The sequence below is a fragment of the Oryzias latipes genome, chromosome 22 (genome assembly GCF_053564925.1).
Source record: "Oryzias latipes strain Hd-rR chromosome 22, Olatipes_Hd-rR_3.1".
NCBI classification, from domain to species: Eukaryota; Metazoa; Chordata; class Actinopteri; order Beloniformes; family Adrianichthyidae; genus Oryzias; species Oryzias latipes.
In genome coordinates, this window is record NC_136258.1 from 27,341,658 (window position 1) to 27,367,476 (window position 25,819).

At 40.1% G+C, this 25,819-nt stretch overlaps 1 protein-coding gene and 1 long non-coding RNA gene across 8 annotated transcripts in view; one reads left to right on the top strand and one right to left on the bottom strand.

Moving 5' to 3' along the window:
- Nucleotides 1-8,779, top strand: part of LOC110013912 (uncharacterized) — a 25,163-nt gene extending 16,384 nt beyond the window's left edge. Inside the window, exon 5 of one of the 2 annotated variants that reach the window (XR_002289080.3) lies at nucleotides 4,141-8,779. This is a non-coding gene — a long non-coding RNA (uncharacterized LOC110013912). Of the gene's footprint in view, nucleotides 1-78; nucleotides 1,235-4,140 lie in introns of those variants that run through there. The other variant, XR_002289081.3, reaches the window with a different exon arrangement.
- Nucleotides 6,405-25,819, bottom strand: part of bcl11ba (BCL11 transcription factor B a) — a 39,959-nt gene continuing 20,544 nt past the window's right edge. For 5 of the 6 annotated variants that reach the window (XM_023951912.2, XM_023951914.2, XM_023951911.2 and 2 more), the window contains one exon: nucleotides 6,405-11,876. In XM_023951912.2, coding sequence (XP_023807680.1) covers nucleotides 9,874-11,876 — 2,003 coding nt within the window. In that variant the 3' untranslated portion in view covers nucleotides 6,405-9,873. The remainder of the gene's footprint in view (nucleotides 11,877-25,819) is intronic. The other variant, XM_023951915.2, reaches the window with a different exon arrangement.

Sequence of the window (25,819 nt, forward strand, 5' to 3'; positions counted from 1 at the left end):
GTCCCTACGTTTGATTATGTCTTGTACAAAAACAGAACTAAAAAAGCAAGTCTCAATAACTTCTATAATTTTTCACAGGAAAAAACAATGAGGAGCTCTTGAAGGCTATAGACGCACATCAGACGTGTACATGACAAATAAAATAAACTGATATTCATGAATTAAAAGCAGCAAACAAACAGGCAGTTAAAGACTGTTCTTTGTGAGGGAAAGTGGGACGACAAAAAACCAGACAAAAGAAGAGCCATCACATTTGCATTCAAAAATCTTGTTTAAGGGGATGGACCAATTGTGCACCACCCATGTGTCAAAGTGTGCCCATTGGGCAAGTCCATTGTGGGCGATGTCACACAGCCACTACGTACATTTTGCGCATAACGCACAAATGAAAATTGGTCATACGTGAATATACATGGAAAAAGTGATAAAGTTCTGGTCTTTACACAAAATTTCTACAGATTTATCACGAATGAGCCACGTGAAAAACATGTATATCAACATAGAACATAAACAGCGCATTATTATTGCTATATTTATATGCAATTCATTAGTGATTCGTGCATCACTTAGGAAATTTGAATATTCAATTCAATTCAATTCAATTTTATTTGTATAGCCCAAAATCACAACAACAGTCGTCTCGATGGGCTTCGAAGTAAAACATGAAATCAAAAGGATCACGAATACAAAGAGTTCAATAGGAAAATACTAAAATGAACTAACAAACTGACTAAGCTATACTGGCATCCCTGCCCTTAGACCCCCCTTCGCGGTAAGGAAAAACTCCCAAAAAAACCGGATTCCGGAAAAAACGAAGAAACCTCAGGGGTGCCCACATGAAGGAGGGATCCTCCCCCAGGACGGACAGGCGATTTACCAGAACTCTTAGAGAAGAATTAACTTATCTAAATCTACAACTACATATATAAAAGTCCAGCAGACGAGCTTCATCCAGCCGTGGTTGTGGGGACAGTCAAAGGCGCGAGTCGAGCCGGAGGCAGGAACCACAGCCAGGTATAGGAGCAGGAGCAGAGACGAGGTACTCGGTCAGGTACAGAGCAGAGACGAGCCAGAGATGAGCCAGAGGCAGGATCCACAGCCAGGTGTAGGAGCAGGAGCAAAGGCGAGGTAAACGGTCAGGAACTGGAGCACGGATGAGCCAACTGGAGTCTGGAAGCACTCCCACTCCCCAGGAGGGGAGAGGAAAAGAGGGACAATACATGAATCGCACTGTACCAGACAGAGGCATGGAGAACTAAATGATAAATTATGATCAAGAATAGGGGAGAGGAAGGGTAGAAGTAAAAAAGGAAAGAGGACAGAACCCCAGTGCACCATAGTTACCCCAGCTTCAACTTCTAGCAGCCTTTTAAAAGAAATAGTTATTATTAAGTTTAATTTAAACAAACAAACATTAAGTTAAATAATCTCTTAATACTAACTAGTCTGACAATAAGCCTGTCCACAGAGGAATGTTTTCAGTCTAACTTTGAATGTAGAAACTGAGTCGGCCTCTCTTACATGAGCTGGGAGTTTATTCCATTAGACAGGGGCTTGGTGGCTAAACGCTCTACCTCCAACCGTACTTTTACTAATTCTAGGAACCACAAGCAGTCCTGCATTTTGCGAGCGAAGTGTTCTCATTGGATGGTAAGGGACTATGAGGTCCTTAATATAGGACGGGGCCATTCCATGTAAGGCCTTATAGGTTAACAGGAGGATCTTGAACTTAATTCTAGAATCAACTGGGAGCCAATGGAGCGAAACTATAATAATATGATATGTGTGCCGTATACGTGATATAAAAGTTATACATCTGTGGTACATGCTTGAAAAGTCAGTGAGACATTTGTGGAACGGTTGTGGAAAGCCACATATTAGCAAAACTCATGTACAACTGCGTAAAATTTAAACCTAAATTTTCGAACAACTGAAAACCAAATTCACGTAAAGACCCGTCTGCTGAAACCCTCGACGGACATCTGTGCACATCGACAAATGACAAATGCAAGAATCACGTATGAATTACGATCATCACACATGTATCACGAAAAATCAAATGCTCATAATGTACTTAGCGGCTGTGTGACACGGTCTTGTACATGAGAACTGGACTGAATGACCCTTCCCCTCTGGCGTTCTAAACAGGAAGCACCTGCTGGTACCAAAAATCCAAAATTCCATAGAATTCTATAGAGAAATAAACAGCTGTTAGCCAGTCATTCTATTTGTCAGAATAACAATTATTGCTCTAAAACCCTTTTTTAACATGTTCTTGCTAACCTTGATTTTTTTTGTTCATGATTTTTGTTTTCTGTAGTGTTAGTTATTCAAGTTATAAACTGGCCAATTGGATGCCTCAATTGTAGAAAGTGGTGTCTGCTGGCCCCCCATGTCCTCCGTTTGAAACGTTTGATTAATGGATTCTCCCAAGCCAGGTTTAAAGTGGTAGGGGTGTGGCCTTCCAACAAGCTCACTCCTAATTGGTGAAAGTGGTTAACATTGACACAATGACTCAGAACAATCACTGCTTACTTACACCATGTGGTTCCAACATGGCAGCGTCCGCACTGTGAACAATTGGCAACAGAATTGACTTCATTTCATTGGAACTGGAAGTAAGCTTTTTTCTATGGGTGATGTCACTCTCACTCGCTGAAGTTCTCAGATACAGTCAAGGGGCAAGACACTACCATTTAGTTCTGTGTATTGATATCACGTCATATTGAGGGTTTTAGAAATAAAAAGCCAAAATGATGAGTTCCACTTAGGTCATAGTTAAAAAGGTCTCCAGATGTGAACTTTTAGGTACAGTAAAGTGCACATAGGATGACACAGTTTTAGGTGGGAGTGCCTGGAATGCATATAAGTCTGGTGTGCTAGATTGGATGCTTTACTGCATTATCTTGTGAAGTCAAATATAACCTCTCAGTAGCTTTTTCATAAATCTGTAATCAAGGCCGGTCTGCTTTAAAAGACTATGAAAGGAGCTGGAGCACAGAGATAATGTTGCTGATAATGTCGATGGAGCTTCACCTCTCTATCACTGTTTCTCATGGCCTACAATCTCTGTTTTCCTTCCTCTAACCTCCTCTGTATTTTAGAAAAAAAGAAAGAAATGTGCCTTTAGTGGTCAGATCTGCTTGATTTTATCTCGGTTCTTGCTGACTTTAATGTAAGCAGATTCTCAATCAAATCCAATCAAGGCGAAGGGAGATGGCGCAACAATCTAGGACACTTTGCGATGACTGCTGCAGGCCTGGAGATTAGAGGACAGACAGAGGAAGACGGGGGAGGACGGGTTAGAAAGCCAGAGTTTGAGGAAGAGGCCTTTCATTCACCGAATCACACGAGCATTTATCACCTTTCCTTTTATTTGTCTAACCTCCCCAACTGCTTCCAGCAACATTAATGCCAATTTTCTCTCCTCCTTCCCTATTCTTGTATTTATTTTCTACCTTTGGACGCTAAATGGAATGGGAGGAGGGCTCTTTAAATCAGCATGACTACTGGTTGATTTATCCTAAAACTTTGCGCGCTGCATCCTTCCTTCTCTCCCTCCCATCTCCTCATCCCTCCACCACCAACGCCTCATTTCCAAAGCTTAACTTCATTGTCTCAAGCCCCTCTCTGCTTTCATCTTAAGACAAAGATTTATGTAAATCTTTGGGGTGGCGTTAATGCGGAGCGCCGTGTGAGAAATAGCATCCCTAAATCGTGGCATTGTTGTTGAAAATGACAAGGCAGGCCCGTTAATCCTACAATGCGATCATCCAAATGTGTCATAATGCTGTGTGTAGGCAGCTAAATCTGAATATCAAAAAGACGGCGCACCTCTCGAACAGCGCCTTCAGGACTTCCAGCGGTAACGCACTTCCATCTTTTTCTTCCTTCTGCCGCTCTTTCAAGAACTTAGCCTGCTGTCACTTCACTCACATCCAAACCCAGGAAAGAAACCGCCAAGGCCCGTAGATGCTCGCAGAGCTGAAGACTCATAGTTCAGCTCGTTTTCTCCAGCATGAGGGGTTAGATTCCCTCGAGTTCTGACAAAACATTTGTGTGAATTTGCTGTAATTATGACTGGTAATAAATTGATTGTCTTTGTCTTGTGTGTTTTTTTTCTTCCTTTTTTTTGTCAAGGGAACAAAAAATGAGGCTTTGTGGTGGAACAATGCAGATTGAGAAAAGACACAAGGAGCGGCGCAGTGAGAGCAGCCGCTTCAAGTGTTCAGGATTTCAATGAACAGAAGAAGAAGGTGAGGAAGACGCTTCGGTTTGGGCTCGAAGTCTGATGAGAATTCACTGGCTGCTTTTTGGGAGGCAGCCATGAAACAGGCGTGCCAATCAATTGGACAGGGACAAGGCTGCTGTGTGATAATGGCTCTAATTATGAACTGCCGGGGGACTCCTCCCAGATCGGCTGTAAAACCTGGATTCCTGTCCCTTCCCCTCGTCACCTGACCCCTTCTCTCCCCCCACAAGCCCCTCCTTTCTTCCTCTGTCAGCCATCAAAGGTGGAGCCCAATGGATGTGGGGGGGGGGCGATTTAGAAGACTTAAGCCCCCACTGTACCTGTCAACAGAGTGGCTTCGGTGCTGACGACCAGCAGCTTAACTCATTTGAAGCTCCTTTTTTTTTTCCGGCACGGAGGGAGGAGGTGCAGCATGCGCTGACAGCCAGTCAGGGTCTTGAAATAATTCCATCCCTATGAATAACCAGAGGTGTCTCTGCGACTTAACCCCCCCCACCACCACAACACACAGGGACACACACACACTTCCAGTCAGTCGGAGCAGTTTTTGTCCATTCAAAGTGGGGGCTTGCTGCGACTCTGAGGCTTGAATATTGATAGAGGACACTCCAATATTATAGAACAATAGTTATTGTTAGAAGTGCCTAATTTACTTCTGGCCTTAAAAGGAAAATCAACCCCATCCATGTTCCTAATGTTTAATCAATTATCCTGATTGCAACTTGATTTGAGTAATTGCTTCCTGAAAGACTAGTTTCACTTTTATACCAACAACAGCTCCTCGCTGTTTATTTTAATGTTTGCTTTGTTTGTTCTGCCACACAAATTTGCCATCTCAAAATAACTGATTAGATTTTTAATGTCTTTCTTGAGTGAGGCCTCCCCCCTCCCCTCATACTGGGTCTCATTACTTTCTCCTCCACTCTCTTTCTCTTGGCCGGGATAATCCCCCCTGTAGGGGGACTTCAAAGTGCGGGCCGGCCAGGGAAAAGCCTTAATTACCCATTTGCCTTGAAACTCAAGCCAAATCACAGCTCACCCGGGTCCGTCCGACTCCTCGCTTCTTTCTCCCTCCGACTAATTGTGGCTCAGAATTCCTTTTTTTTTTTTTTTTCTCCTCCAGCTTCTCCAGGCTGCGGAAATGGAGCGATGAAATTATATTAAAATAAAAAAGATGAAAATTAAAAATGTTAAAACAGGTGAGGAAAGAGTTAATGTCATGTTTTTGAGGCAGTAGTTTTCTTTTTATGTTTTGAAAATGTTTTAGACTACCTAAATCACACGACTGAACAGATCTGTGAGGAGAAAATGCATCGAATGACCAGAAAGATATTTCTTTTAGTCAAATTCAGCCTAATTATTCAAAATTCAAATACACAAATATTAAAAAGGCACATCAATCCAACCCTCCCAAAAAAGGTTATTTTTTACAAATACTGTATTTCAGATGTATAAATTGATTTTTGGAAAACTACTTTATATGTGAATAATTGTTGGACATTCCTGCTGTTGTCTCCTGTTTGCTAAGCTTTCTTCATGGAATGGATATGACAGGTATTTCTGTTTTATGCTGTTTTTCCTCCTTAAAGAACCAGTAGTCCAAACTATAAAGGAAAAAATATCAAGATGTATAAGTTTACAAGTAAGCCATAGTCAACCACCTCCGTCCATTTGCTTGCTCACACCTCAGCGGTGCTGGCCAGGTCCAAGTCCAGATGCCAGTTTGGAAACTAAAATGGGATGTTTTACTGATTTGCTTTTGTTTCTATTTAATTAAAATGAAATGTGTTAAAAATTTAGGATAAAAAAAAAAGGATTTTCAATGGTAAACCTATCTCAGCAGATGTAGTCTTTGTAAGCTACTGAAAGCAGCTGTTTAATAGTTTTCTCAGCATCATCACATAACTCCAAATTACCTGATGGGGAATCCCAACAAAACTGCAGTTTACCACTATGCAGGAAACATTTCAGGTGTCATCCTGGACAAGCCCCCAATTCATGCCCCCATTGATTGCCAACCGAGAAAAGCTTGTAAACAGCTTGTGTTTGAAAAGCAAAGATGGGGACCACCCCACCAGCTTCTGGAAAAGAAACATGTAGAAAAAAAAAAATATGTACTAAAGAAATTAAGAAAAAATCAAGCAGCCAGATGTGCTTTTTTCACTAAAAGGCTGTTTAACAACCTTAATTTATTCCCATTCTGTACAACATGATTCATTACAACAGTACAAAGTGATCAGATTCTGTTTTGGACAAACAGATTGTGGCAGCCGGTGAGTTGGATTGGTCATCAGAGTAAAGTCATCTTCCTCCTGCACCTCAATAAATGAGCAGTGAGGGACTCACTGTACCCTATTCACAAAAGGATGCACAAAAAGACGAGCCGCTTAAGAATGACAGCAAGTGCCTACACATGTAATTCAAACCATCCATGAAGAATAATCCAGTCCAGCAGAAGAAAAATAGATACAAGTCAGGATTCTCAGGTTTACTAAAAAGCAGAACCAGCACTCAGAACCGGGTTCTGAGGAGAAATCCACCCTGCCCGATGAGAACCCACCCGCCACCCTGAACCCCTTAACCTAATCCATCCAACTTTGTTACAGCTCAGCCATTTTTTTCTACTCATTTATTTTTCTTTTTTTTTTTTTTTGTATTTTCATTACACCCAAGGCAAAAAAGTTACTAAAACTTAAGACTTTTACAGTTACATTGACATAAAAACAGTTTCAGAGACCCACGATTTAAGATGGACTGTAAACTGAGAAAAAAAATTAAATTAAATCGAATAATAAAAAAGAAAAAGCATTTTTATATTTTTGTTAAATGCCCAGGCATTCTCCAATATTACAAATACTGGGATACTTTCACCGTTAGTAAGAAACATGTCATATATATTCATATATATATATATATTTATATATATATATATATTTATATATATACTAATACCCGTCACAAAAACACAATAAAATCTCAAATTTAAAAAAATAAAATGAAATAAAAATTGTATTTATGCTGCCACTTTGGCATTCAGAGAAGGTTTAGAAACGAGCCTTAAAAAAAGTTCCAAACACAGAAACACACATCATTTTTTATCCTTGAATCAATACTGTAAACTTATTTAAAACGGAGTGCACTCGATTCTTTTGGAGTTTATGCTTTTCCTGATTTTTCTCCAGTCTGACAATTTGTGTGGCTTTTTATCCACTGCTGAAACTTTCTGTAGAGGGACACACATGTCCTTGTGAGTGAAAAAATTTGATATAGATCTATATATATATAAGTTTGTGCCTTCATATGTACATATGCATACATATATACACGCACAGACACATTAAAATTGTGCTGGGTAATTCTTTTGTTTCACTCAGTCATTTCTTTTGTTTTGAAGTCAAATTACACAGTAAAGTGAACACATTTTTGAAATGTTTTCTCCTGCTTAATTCATAGAAAGTGTTGCATTTCTCTGAGACAATTAGTAGGAAGATCATAATTCAAGGCACACTCATGTCAAATTGAATGGCAGTACAAAAACTGTCCCAAATAAATTATTCTAAACATTTTTCATCCGTTTTATAGTGCCAGCATTGGAAAAGCTAAGCCGTACAATCCAAGCACTTAAGCATCAGGAGGTCCCAAGCTCCACTTCCCTCTTCATCCCTCTTTCTGGGGGTTCAATTTAAACAATTGTACTTGCAGTTTTGTTTTTCTCGTGTTTGTGTATTTTTATTTTGACAATATTAATTTATTTGATGGGAATGCTAAAAAAAATAACTTAAATAAAAGTGCAATATTAAAGTTGAAGGGACATTATAGCAGAAGTTGGGGTTCTGCTTTGTAAATGTCAAAATGGGACTGAAGAAAATTATATTTTTTATCGACACATCACTGGGCTTTGAACGCGTGGTTTAATAATAAGACGAATCTATTAAATAAATTTAGAGACGAAAGAGACTTTAAAATATGAAAATTTGGTTTAGCAAAAGCTGGGATGTTTTATCACATTGAAAATGCTCACTTTCGCCTTTTATGGGACTGTTTATCATCTAAAAAATTAGAAAAATAAAAGGTAGATTTTCCACTTATAGCCAGTGTTTGCACTAGTTGCTCCTGCATATGTAAATAAATCAGTGTATTCAATTTGGAAATGATGCCACCATGTTTTATGTCAATACCTGAGTGATGCAAAAGTTTGTGTTGAGTCTGATTGTGTACTACATATTCTTTCCATGACTTCATGTATTAGATACTTGTAATGGTAAAAAATGAGAAAAAAAAGTTGCATCTCACCACAATCAGCAAGAGCTGAGTTATTTACTGTATTTAATGCATCATTTTAGTATCTTTTTGCATACTAATTTAGATTAATCTTTACACAGAAAGCCATATGTGATGTTTTATATTTCACTTAAATATATATGTTATGTTCCATCTTTTTCTTTTTAAGAGATCATGCATAGGAATTTCAATTTCATTGTAATTTAAATAAAAAACATATTTTAATAAAATTATTTTCACACAAAGGCTCTATTTTAGTGTTTGCTAGTTTTTGGAAAATCAATTTCAAACATAATTTTTCTTCAGATGCTAATTACAACCCAACTTAAGAAGAAAAGATATCAATGAACACATGAATTAATATTAAGGTTTTCTCTAAGTTGTGTCTCCCTGCATCAATTATCTACTTTCATACAAACTTACTGTAGCTTTTCTTACTTAAAATACATCATGAAACCTAACATCTGTGCAGAATACCCATGGCTGTATCAAGAAAAAGAGAAGTTAAAGGAATAGAGACAATAAAGAAACATGGAATGGATGTTGACGCGTTGTCAGAGGTTGCCACTTTGTGCCGGTCAGTAGATGCCTTGCTCAGAATCACTTTCTTCTCACTCGTTAGGACGTTCTGGAGAGAAGACAGGGTTTATGAACCTTGGGATCCCCTTTTGTTTGACATTTACCGTCAATTATGACACTCAGTGCTACATATCCAATTACATCGACATGTTTTAGAGTCAGTTCGTGCTATAAAGCCAGAGGATTGTTGTCCGCTTATCGTCGTTACATAAAATAAACTAATTTTATCATTCTCAGAATTGCAGTCAAATTCTTCAGTGCCTTTTAAAACACAATTATTTTTAAATATACTTTACCTACAAGTTGTGGCCCAAAATTAGAAAAAAGAAAAAAACACAAAAGTAGTTTTGCTTTCTAAGAACTCTCAGGACGTGGTTTTAAACAATGAGATTGAAACAAAGTAAATTATATATATATATATATATATATATATATATATATATATATATATATATATATATATATATATAAACACCTAATAAAAAAAAGAACCTGCACATGCCGAAATACAAAATCCAATAAATACAGAAATTATTGCACAGTTAAAGGCTCCACATATTTATAACTGAACTGACTGATTGTTTAAAAATGAAAGCCAGATGAGGCAGTTTAGACAGCTTCCGTTGTTGCTAAGACTTTCACTTCTTTTTCTCAGTTGGCAGTTTTTTTAGTCGAAATCACAAAATTAAACAAAATTATTTATAAAAGTATCCAGATACCCCCTTAAAGTCCAAGAGTGGTGCAAAGAGGAGAAACACGGTTTATGCTCTCTCTGCTTGTTCAATTTTGACCTCACTCGTCATCAAATGTTCTCCGTGCCACTTTTTCATATGTTTCTCCAGAGTGCTGTATACACTGAAGGGCATTTGGCAAATGTCACAGCGGTAGACCTCCTTACCAAGCTGGCCATGCGTTTTCATGTGGCGAGTGAGCTTGGAGCTCTGTGCGCACGCGTAATTACATAGCTCACACTTGTAGGGCCTCTCTCCAGTGTGGCTGCGCCGGTGCACCGTCAGGTTGCTGCAGTTTTTGAACACCTTGCCACAGAATTCACAAGTGTCGCATCTCCGGCTGTCCTTGGAGCTAGGTCGACCTGGACCGGGCCCTCCCCCGAGGTGAGGCGTACTGCCCCCACTGGCGGTGCCGCTGCGGCCTGATAGACCGCCGTCGAGCAGGTCCCCTGGAGGCGTTGAGAACCGTAGGCTGCCGTTCTCCGAGGAGTGCTCCGAAGAGGTGGCAAAGGGAGATTGTCTGGAATCAGTGAAGCCCAAAAAAGGATCTTTGATGAAGTGGCGGGAGGCAGCATAGCCCACTAACCACTGAGAGTACACGTTCTCTGATGGGATGTGGGGCGCTGGGGGAATGTCCAAGTCCTTTTCGATCTTGATTCTCTTGTTTGAGGAGTTGGACAGGGTGGGGCTGGTGATGGGAGTGGGCTTACGCGGAAACAAGCCTGAGAAAGAGTCACCGGAGCCACAGTTCCGGCCATTTATGGTTGTTCGCTCTTCTTGCTGGTGGTGGTTGATCTCCTCAGCCACTGAATCCTCATCTACAGTGTCACGCTGGGCATCTGTCCCCCTCTTGGAGAAGGGCATTCTTTTACGATTGTCAACTATTAAATTATTGTACTGCTGTATAGAATTAAGGCCCTCGCCATCCACCATTTTTTCAAGGGCAAGTGATGACTTCTCCTCTGAAGGAGGCTTGGGACCATTCTCTCGGTTCCGGTAAAACACAGAGTCCATGCTAAAGTTCGATTCTGGTCGACTCTCATTCTCAAGTTCCTCTTCCTCCTCTTCCTCCTCCTCTTCCTCATTGCCTTCTCCCTGGAAATCCCCATCTCGATTTTTAATGCCCTCACCGGTGACGTCGCTGGTTCCCGGTTCTGGGGAGCTTGTGGTGGACAGGCCGTCATCGGAACGCCCCGTCATGGATCCGGCCTTGTGCATGTGCGTTTTCATGTGTCGCTTAAGCTTGCTTGCCTGAGAACAGGCATGGTCACACAGCTGGCACTTGTACGGTTTTTCCCCAGTATGGCTGCGTCTGTGCACCACCAAGTTACTCTGAAACTTGAATGTCTTACCACAGAACTCGCAGGACTTAACCTTGTTTTGGGTTTGAGGAGGTGTGGTGCTATTTGGTGGCATGGGTGGTAATGGAGGGGTATTTAAAAATGGGGACTTGGGCCCTGTTTGAAAAGGGTTGGGGTTTAGTAGTCGGTGCATATGATTGGGCCTTCCAGGTGACAGTGGCGGTGTGGTGCTGTTCGTGTTCCCGGCCAGCTCTCGTAACCGCCTGGAGAAGTCCATGGACTGGGACTCCATTGCCATGGGCGTTAGCCGCATCACCCTCTCAAAGGCACTGGGGTGCTGGGAAATGAGGCCCATTTCTTCGGCGCTAAGGCGTTCCAGTCGATGGGGATCTAGATGATGACGGGGAGGTGGACTGACAAATGGCGGGGTGTTGGGGATTCGGTTCTCCACAAAGCCAGGGGGTGGTTCCCGGAGTAGAGGCCCCGTCATCCTCAGAAGGTGGAAAGGATTGTTGTCCCCCAGAAAGTTAGTGAGTGGGGACTGGGGGATGGAGTCATTTCCAATAGGGGGAGGCATAGTTAATCGGGGGGTGAGAGCTGCGCTGGAGGGGTTGGATTCCAGATAAATGCGAATGCCATGAGTGTTCTGGGCATGCTGCAGGAGGAACCAGGCGCTGGGAAACGGCTGCTTACAGGTGGTACATATGTAGTTGGAGGGCTCATCTCTGCCACCTGCAGACAGAAACAGCAGATTCAATATTTCACATACAGAATGAGTCAATTTATTCAAAAACACATTTTCTTAGATTTAAAGTATGTAAAAAAAAAATAGATCTGACAGTTTGACGACCACCACTCAGAGAGTATTACAGTTTTGTGTATTGAACTGTATGTGAAGAGAGGATTTTTAAATGTAACTGAGAAAATTACACAATCAAACTTTTATGCTAAGACCTACTGTAAGTAAACTGGTTAAAGTAGCGTGAGACAGACTTTATTTACGCCTCCTTCAGTGAAAGGCCTTAAATATCATCCCCACAACCATAGAGACCTCGCAACATCAGCTTTAACAAATGGTGTACACTCGCAGAGAGACATGTGCAATTAATAGCAGCAATATGATTTTGATATTGTTCGTTTTTACCCAACAGATAATTAATGCAGGTGGTTTAAGGTAATAAATAACAACCTACAGGCTTGTAGGACTATAGGAAACAAATCACAGTCATAAATACTGGAAAAGAACACATGCAGATAATGCTAATTGTGTTCCTGTTCTCTCTTGTAGTTATTCAATGAAGGTTCATATTGGTGACCTAGTACACTCATTTCAGATAGTTAATAAAAACATATTCTGCTCTAATTGTTCCCTTTTTGTGTGTAAACTTGGGTGTGACTCACGCTTTCACAAAACACACTTCCTGTGTAGATATTGAATTGATAGATATTAAAAACTTTGTTGCATTTCTCATGAAAACACAACCTTCTGTAACTGTTGTGCTCACAATAATAAAAAAAAAAAACATTCAACTGTAGATTCAAATATGACACACTACTAAAAGGTTTTCATGAATCTATGCAAATATTTAACAACTGCTGCAATTAAAAAGATTTTGACCACCGCAGTCATAATACCATTTAGCACCCATGAAAATTAACTTCTCCTTTCAAGAGATTAAACCTCAATCCCCTGAGGTTAATCTAATGACTTTTGCCATAAAAAATTATTGGAATTTTTGCTCCATTTTAAAAGGGTTAGTAACCTTTGTGAGATATGAGGTCATTGGGGTACTGCTACTAAAGGAATTTAAATACCATTCATTCATTCATCTTCTAAACCCATTTTGTCCCTTTTGGGGTCACGGGGCTACCGTAGTTAATCCCGCCCACTTGTGGGTGAAGGCAGGGGACATCCTGGACAGTTTGCTAGTCTGTCACAGGGAATTTAAATACTTTTAAATACCTAAAAAAAAAAAAAGTATATAATCTTGCATCTCTACGGTAAGTTGAAAGTGCCAAAAATATTAAAAATAATCAAATGCATTTAATATTTGATTACCTTGCACCAGACTACAGACTATACAACTGAAAGGGTTTTCTTCATTGTTACATTTTGTTATAAAAATAAAAAAAATACAGGATTTTTCTGAAATTTCAGTTTTGTGGTTTTTTTGTAAATACACAAATAGTATATCGAACCGAAACAAAAAAACAAAAAACTGAATTGTGCAAAAATCACCTGTAGGGGTTTCATTGCTTTTATTTTGGGTGCATGTGCTTTACTATAATACATACTTTAATATTGTTCTCCAGAATTAAACATATTTATTTGTTGGCTCAAAAAGTAAAATAGTAAATGATGCCAAATTAGTTTGACATGTAACATTTCTATTTAGGTAAAGATTTTATTCATTCTTGACCATCTTAATAATCAATTTATTAATGATTATGAATTATTTATGAACCGAGGTTGTATTTCCTCGCTTAGCCAACCAAGTCCGTGCGCATTATGGCGGAGCGGCGAGAGGTGGAACAGCTGTTCACCTCCTCAGTCCTGTAAAGCCCTCTGACTTAATTATAGCAGACACACACACACACACACTCACAAACATGCACACAATAAAAATAACAGCTCCCCGTGTCTCAGCTTTTGTCTGCATGTTAATCACACTCTCTCTTTCACACACAGACAAGCTGTTTTAGTGTTGAATCTTAACACCATGGATGCTCCTAAAAAAGAAACACTCGCTCCCTCCCTCATCTCCTGCCTCCGTCCTCCTCTTCCTCCAAACTTCTTCTCGTGGAGCGAGTGACATCAGGTCTGCTTGAAAATTTACAACACAGGGATGTGCCAGAGAGCCAGAAAGAGGGAGAGAGTGCCCTCCCGGGGGAAAGGGAGTCTAACGCAGATGGCAAATAAAGTATGCAGCCTGAGGCGAGAGCACATTATGCTAATTCTAATGTCAGCTGTACTTTAATATACGACTCTATTTAATCACCCCATTATTTCCTATTTCCATATGAAAAAACAGGGAGAGCGAGGGAGCTGCTCATCACTTTATTTGGGAGAAGGCAGAGCCCTGTGCTTTATGGCGTGAAGGGGGGGGGGGGACCTGCGCCTCCCCCTGCGTCTCCACAGATATCTTCCTCCCTCCTCCCCCTCGTTGAGTGCTCCTTCCTGTATGAGTATTTATAGCAATTATTTCTGTAAAGGTTACAATGTGTTCATGCTGTTTTCTGGACATCTCTTTATGAAAAACACAAGGCTAAATATTGTGACATGTTCGGCATGTCTGCCAGATGAGAAAAGCTCAGCTGTTGTGTTTTTTTTGTGTTTTTTTTTTGGTACCAACAGCAAAACAGGTTTGGATTTCTGAAGGTGAAAATGCAATTAAGCCATTCATCATTTTCCTGGTAAAAGTTCTAACTGACTGACAGAAATGATGCATAAAGAAAAGGTTTTTTTTTTTTTTTTTCACCTATTGGCTTTAAAAGCAACATGCAAAAAATCCTGATACTTATTTTTGCAATGCTATTTTCTAAAAAAAAATGTCATTGCTTTACAAATTATTATACTAGCATCAAACCCAATCAGTTCAGGGAGAAACAGAAAATAAGTTTGCAAAAATACCAACAAGATTTCTATGACCATTCGAATACTTTAAGTGGCACCAATTAATGAGTTTGGGTTAAAACTGTAAAAGAGAAAAAGAGGGTATTTGAGGGGATTGAACCTTTAACTAGTTGGACAGAGATCACCTACAAACCGCACAGGAGCTGTGACAGAAAATAATTCACTAAAAATTCTGAACCAATAAGAAGTTTTAGCTGCACATCTGTTCTGTTGGCAAATGCATGAAGATACCTCGACTAGGCGTTTATGCTTCTGAAGGCTGCCTTCATTTCAAAACAAAGGTCTTTTATAATTGTTGTCTTCAACAGTACCTTAATTACGCTAAACTGAATCTAGTCACTATCCATTTCTAAAACGAGAAAAAAATGTACCGTTTAATTTTTTTGTAATTGTTGTTGCTTTTAATGTAATGTGTCTAATGACTTGTTTTCAGTTCATGTTTGGAAACGTCTTCTTTATAAATCAAGCACCTTGTGTTTGTCGAGGAAAAGTGCCATATAAATAAAGCGTTCTTTCATAGTATATTAGTTAAAACATCAAAGTTTTGCAACTGTTTCTCTCTTCTGCCACCCTAAAGTGACCTGCACGGATAGATTTGTTGTTGCAGCAATTATTCACTTGTTTTAGATCCCTAAGCATAGTCCATGTAAGCCTTAAGACATAAGTTTATTTTATCTGTGAAGGTCAATTTACAATCTCAAAATATATCTACACCAGGAAGCAGTGGATGCAGTTTATTTTTCACAGAACGACTCCTGGATGTGAGTATTAGTCTAATTGAGCTACATCCTATTTAAATTAAAAGGAAGTGAAAAAAGGGAGGTTTGCATGGATATTTGTGTAAATAAATAACACAATTCTGAATTTGCCTCATTCTACAGGTAAACACAAATACCTTCACAGTTATGCGTAGTCAGATGGTTTCATCAAAAGCTGCAATGGGTCCCACTTTGAACAGTATATAATTATTTATAGTATTTATCCAGTTTTTATAAATTAAAATACAGTTGTAAAATGCCAAATGAGGAGACAAGGATGCGTGGAGCATCACCCAAACTTTGAGTTATTAGTTTTTAAAAACAAAGGGAAATTCACTGTTATCATAAATGTCAATAAAATTAGGACTAATTTTAAAAAAGCTTGATATGACCTCCATAAAAGAGATAAAATCACTGCAAAAACTCCTAAAATATTTGCTTTCTAATTGGTTGAAGAGAAAAGAAAACTGGGACAACAATCACTTAATGCTTAACAAACATGATCTATCAAAAACAAAAAATTAAATAAAAAAAAAAGGTTTGTTTTTTTAAAGTTGAGCAGAGATGAGATGATAACATTTATTGGCAGTGAATGTGTCACCAGGAGACTAAAAACGAAACCACACGCAGCTCGTTGCATCCAGCTGAGTGGCTGTTTGAGCAGCCTGGCTCTTTGCCTCTGTTGAGTTTGGCTCAGATTCACACACGTGCACACGCACAAACACAAACAAATCAGTGTTTATTATACTGGTTTTTTACACGCCAATTTCCCCCTCCCTTACAGTGACAGTACAGCAGCTGTCAACAAAAATAAAAATGTGCAAGGGTAAAACGATCAAGAAAAAAAAAAACTATTTCCTCTTTCCTCTGAGCTGCTAAAAGTGCGTATTTCTCTGTAAAGTTGTGCGTGTGGAGGCCACAAAGAGGAGAAAACACTAAAAAGGAGGTTTCCATTTCTCCATCCCTCCCTGTTTCAGGTGATCTTCCTCCTCCTCCTCCCCGCTTCAGTTTCACACAGCATAAAACTCTCATTATCTCCTGATTCCAGTTTTCGCTATGATTCAATTTGCTGTAATTACTTATCCCGCTAACAAAAAAAAAAAAAAAAGAAAGGAAAAAAAAAGATGAGAGACTCGAAAAGCAAAGGTTCAGAGGTCAACTGGCAGTTAGCGGCGTTCATTTTCATCTCAGTTTATTCATCTGGGGCAGCTAATGGCCCAATTTTCTCCCCCTCGGCCCTCAATAAATATTGCAGGAATTACAGGTTAAATGGGTAAATTAAATCACTGCTATTACAGACGACGGAGGGAGGAGAGGGGGAGTCGAATATGTACAATTACAGGGGAAGTGTGCGATTCATGCACTGAGTGTCAGCAGATTATTGGATCCGATCATTGGCCGCATCAGTGTGCTCCGTGGACAAAGACAAGCAGGAGGATGGACTTTATGGTCATAACATGCAGCCGTTTAATCGAGTTCAAGGAAGAAATATCATTCAAACGTTGGCAAAATAAAAAGCAGAGGTCTTTTTTTATCTATTTTTTACAGGTGGATTTATCAAAGGCAACTATTGTTTTTCTTATAAAAGCTGTGATTATTTTAGTATAGTTCAAAAGAATAATTACAAAAGAGAAAGAAGATATCTCACGCAATTTATCGCTAATTCGGAATGTACCATTTAATCCAAGACTTCACTTAATTTAGCATCATTTTGAAAGAAAGAAAATAATAATTAAAAAAAAGCACAGAAAAATATTTTTTTACCTAATTGGAAAAGCATTCAGGCATGAATGGGTTAAACGTGTGTTTTTTTTTTTTTTTTTAGCTCTGAGGCTAAAAGATTTCAAACATTTAATGAAACATCTCAAAAACTTGTTTCATTGTCCCTCTGACTCTGGCTCAATGAAATCATCCCTACATCAATGCTCTAATGTGTCCACATTGCTCAAAAGTGACGATAACCTGCTGAAATCTCCTGTTACCATGGTAACAAAGAAAAAAGTAGCCTTTATTGAGGAGAGAAAAAATCAAAATCCCTTTGTGGGTGAAAAGTTTTACAGCCGTTTCCTAATTTAAAGTCATTTACAGCACAAAATGAAACAATTTGCTTTGTTTTTGAAGTCACAAGTGTCGCCCCCTGGCAATCGCTTAAGGGAATGTAGCATAAAATACCCATAGGCTGTTTTTATTTTATTATTTCTCAACCTAATTTAAAGGGAACTGAATGTCAACTGTCTTTTGGAACATTATACTTTACACTTTTTATCGATGAGAAGATAGGGGGTCAATGTAAGACATTTCATAACAAGTTTAAGATATGTACAGGCACATAATTGTGTGTTTTTTTAATTGAGGTTTTTTTTTTAAGTACAAATTCCAATATTTTTGGCCACAGATCCTTCAAACCTACTATGAACAATCTGGAATATATATATGTATGTATATGTGCTTTTTGGGTTTTCTTTTTTTTTTTTTTTTTGGTGTGGGAGGTCTCTGTACTTTGGCATTTACAGCAATGAACAGAGGTTTAAGACTTGGTGTGCCACGTCCCCAGTTGGCCTTTTGTCCCACTTTTAAGAAGTTTTCTGACATTCTTTTTGCATAACTTAAGCAAAGTTTTGAACTTCAGGTGCCACAGGAAGATGCTGCACACAACTCCTAAGTCTGCCTGCCAATCATGCACTGAAACTTTTTCCAGCAAGTCAGTCATGCATTTCCACCAGCATGTGCGTGCACGTACCGACCGCTGCTGTGAGGAGACAAGCACCCAACCTTGCTTTTGTGGGATATCCGTTTATTTCCTGCGTCTTTCCCACCTAATGAGATCATTTCAAAGCAGAGCTCATGCGGCGCCGCATTGATAGTTTTCTTTAAGACGTCTGTTAGTTTTGAATGAAGTGGTTTTAGTGCAGGCTTTTAAAGTCACCCAACAAGTACTTTAACTTGGACTTAATAGCTCAAAACTAAAGTTATTACAGGACCACATGCAGGAGCAGCAGCTTCAGTGAAACTGTAACTGAACATCCACAAATATCCGGATTGCTTTCGCGGTTCTGCTTCATAAGCATGATGTTCTAATCGCTCAATCTCCACATTTCAGCCTCTTGTCAAAACACGACGGAGCCACCAGACACTGATAACTGTTTTTTCTTTAATGTAATCTGACGTGTGTGGCCAATTTTTTCCCCCTCTCTTTTTAAAACCTAAAGTTACACTCGTAAGAAAGAAGTTCAGGTCACATAGCATTACTGTTCTATATCCCTGAGCTGGCTTCTTTGAAATAAACTTTTGCTTCATCATCTGGACAAGAACAAGCGGTAAGAGGTGAACTTTCTGTCTGAACTGACTGTCTGCTTTATTTAACCCATCATGACGACCAGGACTCGAGGTCCGCGCCGGCAAAGGGGCACATGACAAAAAAACAATCCACACTGGAAAAAATAACAAGAATAAAGTAATAAAAACTGATTGAATATTTATTTCTTTTGTAAGTGACCGTGGTATAAGCGGGTTAATGGCCTTCGAAGAGTGCATTATCAGAAATTAACGCACGCCTTGGAAGCCCGAACTAATGGAATGCATATAAATGCTAAAACCAATAAATGAACACGAGTAAATGCAGACATTTGTTTTAATTTGGCTGCAGGATGTTCCTTCTTTCTCTGCCGACTATCAATCTCTCCAACATAAATAAATCTAAATATTTGGTTCTATTGTTATTTACAATAAATTACTTGCCTTTGTTTCAGTGCAGCTATTCACTCCATTTTTTTATTTATCCATTCAGTAAAGGATTATTGCTTTTCAAGGTGGTTTGTGTCAAAAACAACGGCGGAGGACAGCCGTGACCGTCTTCCAGCTCCACATCGGTCAGATCAGAACCAAATTAGAAAGCATTTTGCTCATTAGAGGAGTGTTGTAGCAGGAGGAAGAAAGTCCAAAACCCACTCACAACGTGACAGGTCCTCCAGTCAAAATAAGAGCGACCGCACGGCCACGGTGGGCATGCGAGACCCCGTCTCTCTGCCCTGTTAACAAATTAGAGGGATTACCAGAAGAGAGTGCCAGAGCACAGCAGCTAATCCTGCACACTGGCCTGCATCGCTGCACCTGGGTAAAACGAATCAATTTGAGAGTGTGAAGAAAATAAATAAATAAAAGACACTTATATTTAAGGGAATATGCAGGAGGATTCATATCTAACAGCTGACACCAGTGGACAAAAGGATCATTCCAATGGAGGTGGACTATGATGCACTAGAATGGAGTAAGGTTGTGGCTTAAATGGACAGAGATGCGAGTTCTCTCAAAGCTAAAATGAAGGAGAAGAAGGTTTCATAAATGCTGCTGTTAAAGAAATAAAACATGTTGTTTTCACATAATTAAGACTTAAAGACCCACCTCAACCATCTTTTGATCTATTTTCAAATCATTCCCAGTGGTCTTTTATTCAGGATTATGCCGTTCTTAAACAAAATCAAAAAATCTCTGTCGTTTTTAGGACATAGTTTCTGCAGAGCGGCAGGAGTTCATTAGAAATTTGGCTCTGAGTTGTGGGTGCAACCAATGAGGCAAAGCTACCCTGCCCCCCTTCCCTTCCCTGTTTCTGAGCAGGGAGCTTGTGACCCACCCAGTGTTTTTTCTATGTCACAATTAGGTCCTTTTCAAACTTTACATACTAATATTAATAATGCTGAATAATGCTGAGTTTCCTCCCCTCCCTGCTTGAGACTAAGCATCAAGGGGTTGGATTGGGGGGGTTAATCCACCAAATGGTTCCCGAGCGCAGCTGTATCTGCAGCTCACCGCTCCCCCAGGGCATGGGTCAAATGCGGAGAGCAAATTTCTCACACCTAGGTATGTGACAGCTATTGGTACTTTAACTTCAACGAAATAACTTTTTTTATATATCCTGTAGGTCCTCCATCATAAAAAAAAAACACCATAAGAACATGTGAAAACCACCAAAAAGATCCTTTTCATCAGAGTGGCTCTTTAACATCAAAAGTGATAAAGAAAACACTCCTGGACTTCATGAACCTGCACCATCATTGAGTTTAAGAAAATATTGATCAACACTGAAGAAATTTTTTTTAAAAAAGAATCTCAAACTCAAATTATCTGCTCGAATAACAGGCAAAGGCTTACAGTAATCACAGCAACCCTCCATGGACAGGAACAGCTCAGGTTCTGTTGTTCTTTTAGCTTCCAGTGTGTTTTCTGGTTCATCTGCCAGGCAGATGAACACATACGTGTTGATGAGCTAAAGAGAGGCAGCTCTCAGGGGAAAAGCAGAGCTTTTGTCTGTCCAGGTGAAGTCTTGATAGGTGAAGAGTTGGCGTGGCCACAATAGAGAAGCTGCCTTGCTGGAACAGTAGTCCGGCACATTTTTGGATCCGTTTCACCCCCCCCCCCCCCCCCCCCCGCGCCTCACCTGTCCCATCCACTTTGTTTCCCAGCCGTCCTCCCTACACTCCAAGCATGTCCAACAGTGCGTCCTGCCAAGCAGAGGTCTGCTGGAACACGCCGCACACGTGTAGCCACTCTGTCTGAATAAGACGTATCGCAGATTTGTCCAACCCGCCAGCAGAAGACGAGTCCTTCTTTGCTGTGTGCAGACGCTGGTCTGCACTTCACTGATGAACATAATCCAGGTCCACAAATCCAACATTGCAGCCTCTGATCAGCTTTTCCAGTACCAGAGCACAGGTAAACATAATGTTGTCTGAATTTTATAGATTTTATAGATTTTACGCAGCTACCTTGTACTGCTTTAACAAGTTTGTAGTGGAATTTACAGAAGAGCGTGAGTAGACGGGTGACAATGAAGTAGTGTACCCCAGGGTCGGAGTGTTTTGGTCCAGCTTGACTTGTTTAAAAAAGAAATGGCAGCAAGAAATAGGAGTGAGAAGAGAAGAGGGGCAGGTCGAGGAGATCCAGACCAGAAGGGGGTTAGGGGAGGGCACGGATGGAGGGATGTGGAGAGCAATGAGGGGACAGGTCTGTGCTGGAGGCCCTTATAAGGCCAGGATGGCTGCAGAGAGTCACTGTGAAAGCATACATCCAGACTCTGTCTCCTCGAGTCATGCTGACTTGGAAAATGGACTTCTGCAGCGTTCGCATGACTCACACAGTTCCACAGCGAGCCTCATAAATGGCAAGAGTTAAATTAAATATCATTTAAAGAATCACTTGGGTTGATTATACCTTTTTCTTTTCATTTGTTCATCTTTCCCTCCCCTTTTAAAGTCCCTGCTTTGCACAGCACATAATTCAAAAGCACTTTAATAAAAGGAAAGAATGAGAGTTTAAGGACCACTTGACTTTAACCACACATTTGGTTTGTTAGAAAGGTGACTAAAAATATATAAAAAAAAGAAGAAATCCAAAAGTTTCTCTTCCTGAATCTGTAAACCTTTTTTTAAAGACTGTTGCATGAAATCATCTCTCAAATGTCTAACTCCAGTGTTATGGAAAGCAACTTACAGCTAAAACCAAAAGGGCAGATTTAAAGTTTCAAATTCAGTAAAAGAGTCTTCTAAATACTTTCAAATCTCTTGCTACTGTTAGCTCTGAGTCATGCTCATCAGGAGAAACAGAGTCCCCTTAAGCCTTTCATTGGGGTGGGGAGGAGCTCCTTGCTCCTCCTGCTGTCTCCACACTAACTGGAAGCAGGCGCACTCCCCAAACCAAAGCATCGTGCTTTCATTTGTTCCCACTAAAACATACGCACAGCGTCTGCAGTGGCGTCCTTGTGTCATAAACACAGAGACTCCGTTTTATTTCTGCCTCTGCTAAAAACAAAAAAAAGAAAGGCAAACCAGCAAGTCAGACAGCAAATTAGTCATGAATCAGATAAAATGGTCCCTTGTGGGCTGATTTCACCAGAACCAAAGCTGAAATGGGCTAAAATGCACTAACTCAAAAAAGTTCTCACAATTCTAACATTTCAGTCAGACAACTCTTGCAGTAAGAAATATTTATTTCACATACTTAATTTTCACATTCTTTACGTTGGCATTCACATCTTTTTCTTTTGGCATAAGGGTCCGTTCAATTCCATGAGATAATTTCCATAAAACTTTCGGGTAACAAAAACCCCCTTAACGGAGCCCACAGGTGGAAGCCGGGGAGGAGGGAGGGGCGTAGAATGAGCGCTGAAGGTAAGAAAGAGAACGAACAACTGCGCACCTGGGCTTAAATAGGACGCTGAGCAGGTGAGTTAATTGACTGAACCGCCCTAGGGGAGTAACCTGTAAAACAATGCTGAGTGTGTCTGCCTGAAATTACGACAAGTCGCTTATTTAACGAATCGTTTCTATGAGAACAAACGCAGCACTGAGGATCTGCTGTGACGCGCAGAGTCTTTAGATTTGGAGGAAAAAATGAAGCCTCAAAGAGTTTTGAAATGATTTATTCTACTTTTCTGTAAAAACTAAAGAGCTTTAACCCTTGTGCTATCTTAGATGACCCACCCCCCTTACATTGACGTGTTCTCCCTACCATGACAAAGGTGGATAAAGGTGGAAAGATTTCATGTCATCCATGGACACCAGTGAAGATCACAAATCATTGAAGAAAAAAGGTTCAGTGCACTGTCTAGTGGGTCTAGATGACCCAACTCCCAATGTTAAAGTGCCTAGGATAGCACAAGGGTTAATCAGTCCCAACTTTGTAACATTTTTCAAAGAAATCAGCTTCCAGCCCAAACTAAAGCATCTCAACACCTAGATCACGTTAAATATTATCAAGTAATGTTTAAAAATCAACAAATGTCTTTAGCAGAGAATTTACTAGCTTTGGTGAGGCGTTTGAAGCCAAAAAGTCATTCTTGAAGACTGGCTCTTGCCTGAAAGAAACTCTTTCAGACCCCACTCCAATGAAAATTGTGTTTTTAACATGTTCTTGTGGAATTTTTCTGATGATGGAGGATGTCTACAAAGAAAATTTAATTTAAATTGACATTTATGAGTATTTGTTTATTCTAGTCGTTGTGAATCAGGAGCTGACAAAAAAAGGGCAGTTTGAAAAAGTTCTGATGCATCCATTTGCAGACAAATAGATCCATGAGCGTCTCAGTTTTCCTCGTCTGACCTAGCACTTGGCTAAAACCAGTCACCATTTTGGTTGCATGGGTAGTGATTGGGGTTGTAAGCCAGCAAGAGAGGGTGTAAACAGAGAGCTCTCAGTTACAGGTGACAGGAAGGGACTTCGGGGTTGCTCCGCCCACAACTCAGAGGTAAATAAACCATGTCCTAGAAAACGACACCAGATTTTTTACATTTTGGCTAAAATTGGCATATTTGTAAATAAAAGACTACTTAGGGCGCTTAGTAAATAGATGAATTGATAGCTTGAGTAGGTTTTTAAAAAACGTCCTTCAACATTAAACAAAGTGCTTCGTTAAAACCTCATTTTATTTTAGGATTGGTGCAGCTTCAAGTATCCCCACAATCATGGGGGATGCAGGTCAGGTCAAGGGGCAGGACATCGCCAGTCACTGCTTATTCTAGAAAATCAAGGATGGATCACGGTGCACATCAACCAAAAGACTTCAAAAGGCTGGATTTTATCCACAGTGAACATTTATAGTCGAATGTGGAGAATATTGATTGATATTAGTGCTTCATCCTGCAGAGGAGAAATTGTCTGATCATAAATATCTGATTTATTGAAGTCTGCTGCCCAAACATTCAGCTCTTTAAGGTCCAAAGCTCCACTAGAGGCCTGCTCATCAAGCCGCTCATTTGATCGATGAAGGCTAATGGATCAACTGCCCTCTGCCTGGTCAGGCCGCTGGTCTGATTTGCATCAGACGGTGTTGTTGCTCTCATGAAACCGTGAACACTGCCGTGGCACAGGCCGATCCCAGCTGGAGGAAAATGGCTCAGAGCCTGCAGTCTTTGTGAGCGGCTGCTTGTGTGCATCCAGAGGATGCAACGGTATGCTCTGAGGTGGGGGGGGAGGGGGGTAAAGTAATTAGGCAACCAGAAAAAAAATCAGCAATTTTCTTCCAGGTATTTTTTTCTTTTTATTTAAAAAGCACAGTAGTGGTGAAAGAGGGACATCAGGAGAGCATTCTGGCAGTAGATCCGTCCTGCGTTCCCGCTCAGAGACACAGATGGGGGGGGTCTAAAATCAGCCTGAACTGCCTCTTATTCCAAAAGTCTCTACAATTCAGTGCAAAAAAGGCAGGAAGAAAGGATGAGGAGTGGGGGTCTGTCTGTTTCCAATCAGACTTTTGGCCTGCAACCAGCATTGTTTACTCTGTCGGCCCCCCACCTCCTCGCTCTGAATTGTAAATGATCCCAGCAGTGGGTAATTTTTGCCAAACCAACAGGTAGAAGAGGCTTTCCAACACAGGAGGGTCCTCTTATAGATTCATGCTCTAACAACCTAAAATAAAAACTATCACATACATTCATTACCGATTCCCTGGGAAACAGGACACAGGCTGCTTTCTCAGAAGAAAAACTACACATGTTATTGATTTATTTGCAGATAAAGAAGGGAAAAAAATGGAGACGGCAGCATCTGGGCTTCTCCTTCAGCTCTCTTTTTTGTTATCTGTGATGTTGCGCAGAGAAATCAATAGAACAATTGTAGCTAGCAAGCTTTGTTTATCTTCTGCTCTAAGTGAATAATTCAGGGGTGTCAGCAGGAGTGAGGCCAAGCTTTGATTCCAACCAAAGGGTTTGCTGTTCAGGGTGGAGGGGGGTGGTCCTTTTACCCCCTCTTGATCCCACCGTTGTTTCTGCAGAAGTGCAGCAGCTCCGTCCTCACAGCAAGTATGAGCTGTGAGGACAAAGCTTCTGGAAAATACCAAAGATGCTTCAAACGTCTGCTCCAAGTCGCTGAAGGAGGATTTCAGGCTCAGAGGTTTCTACTCTACTTTTGCTGGTAAATGTAGCTAAACGAGGAGATGATGCTCTAACAAGATCAAGGTAGTTTTGAGGATGTTCTTCTTTACATGCATAAGATTCAGTTTATGTTATTATTTTTCAAAAGGAAGGATGGACGTAGAACACCAATATTCTCTGGAAAACATCAAACTTCTCTGAAAGCAACTAAATTATTTTAAGTCGTGTAAACTTTAAAAATCTTCCCAATCGTGACATAAATAAGGAGTCCAGCATGTAAAAACTGCAGATGAAATAATGACGTTCATTTGCTTTTCACAAGTTCATCTACACAGTTAACCTTTTACAAACATAAGAAATAGGATCAGATTTTATATTTAGTCATGTTTAAAGAAATTAAAATATGACTAGTAAAGTAAAAAT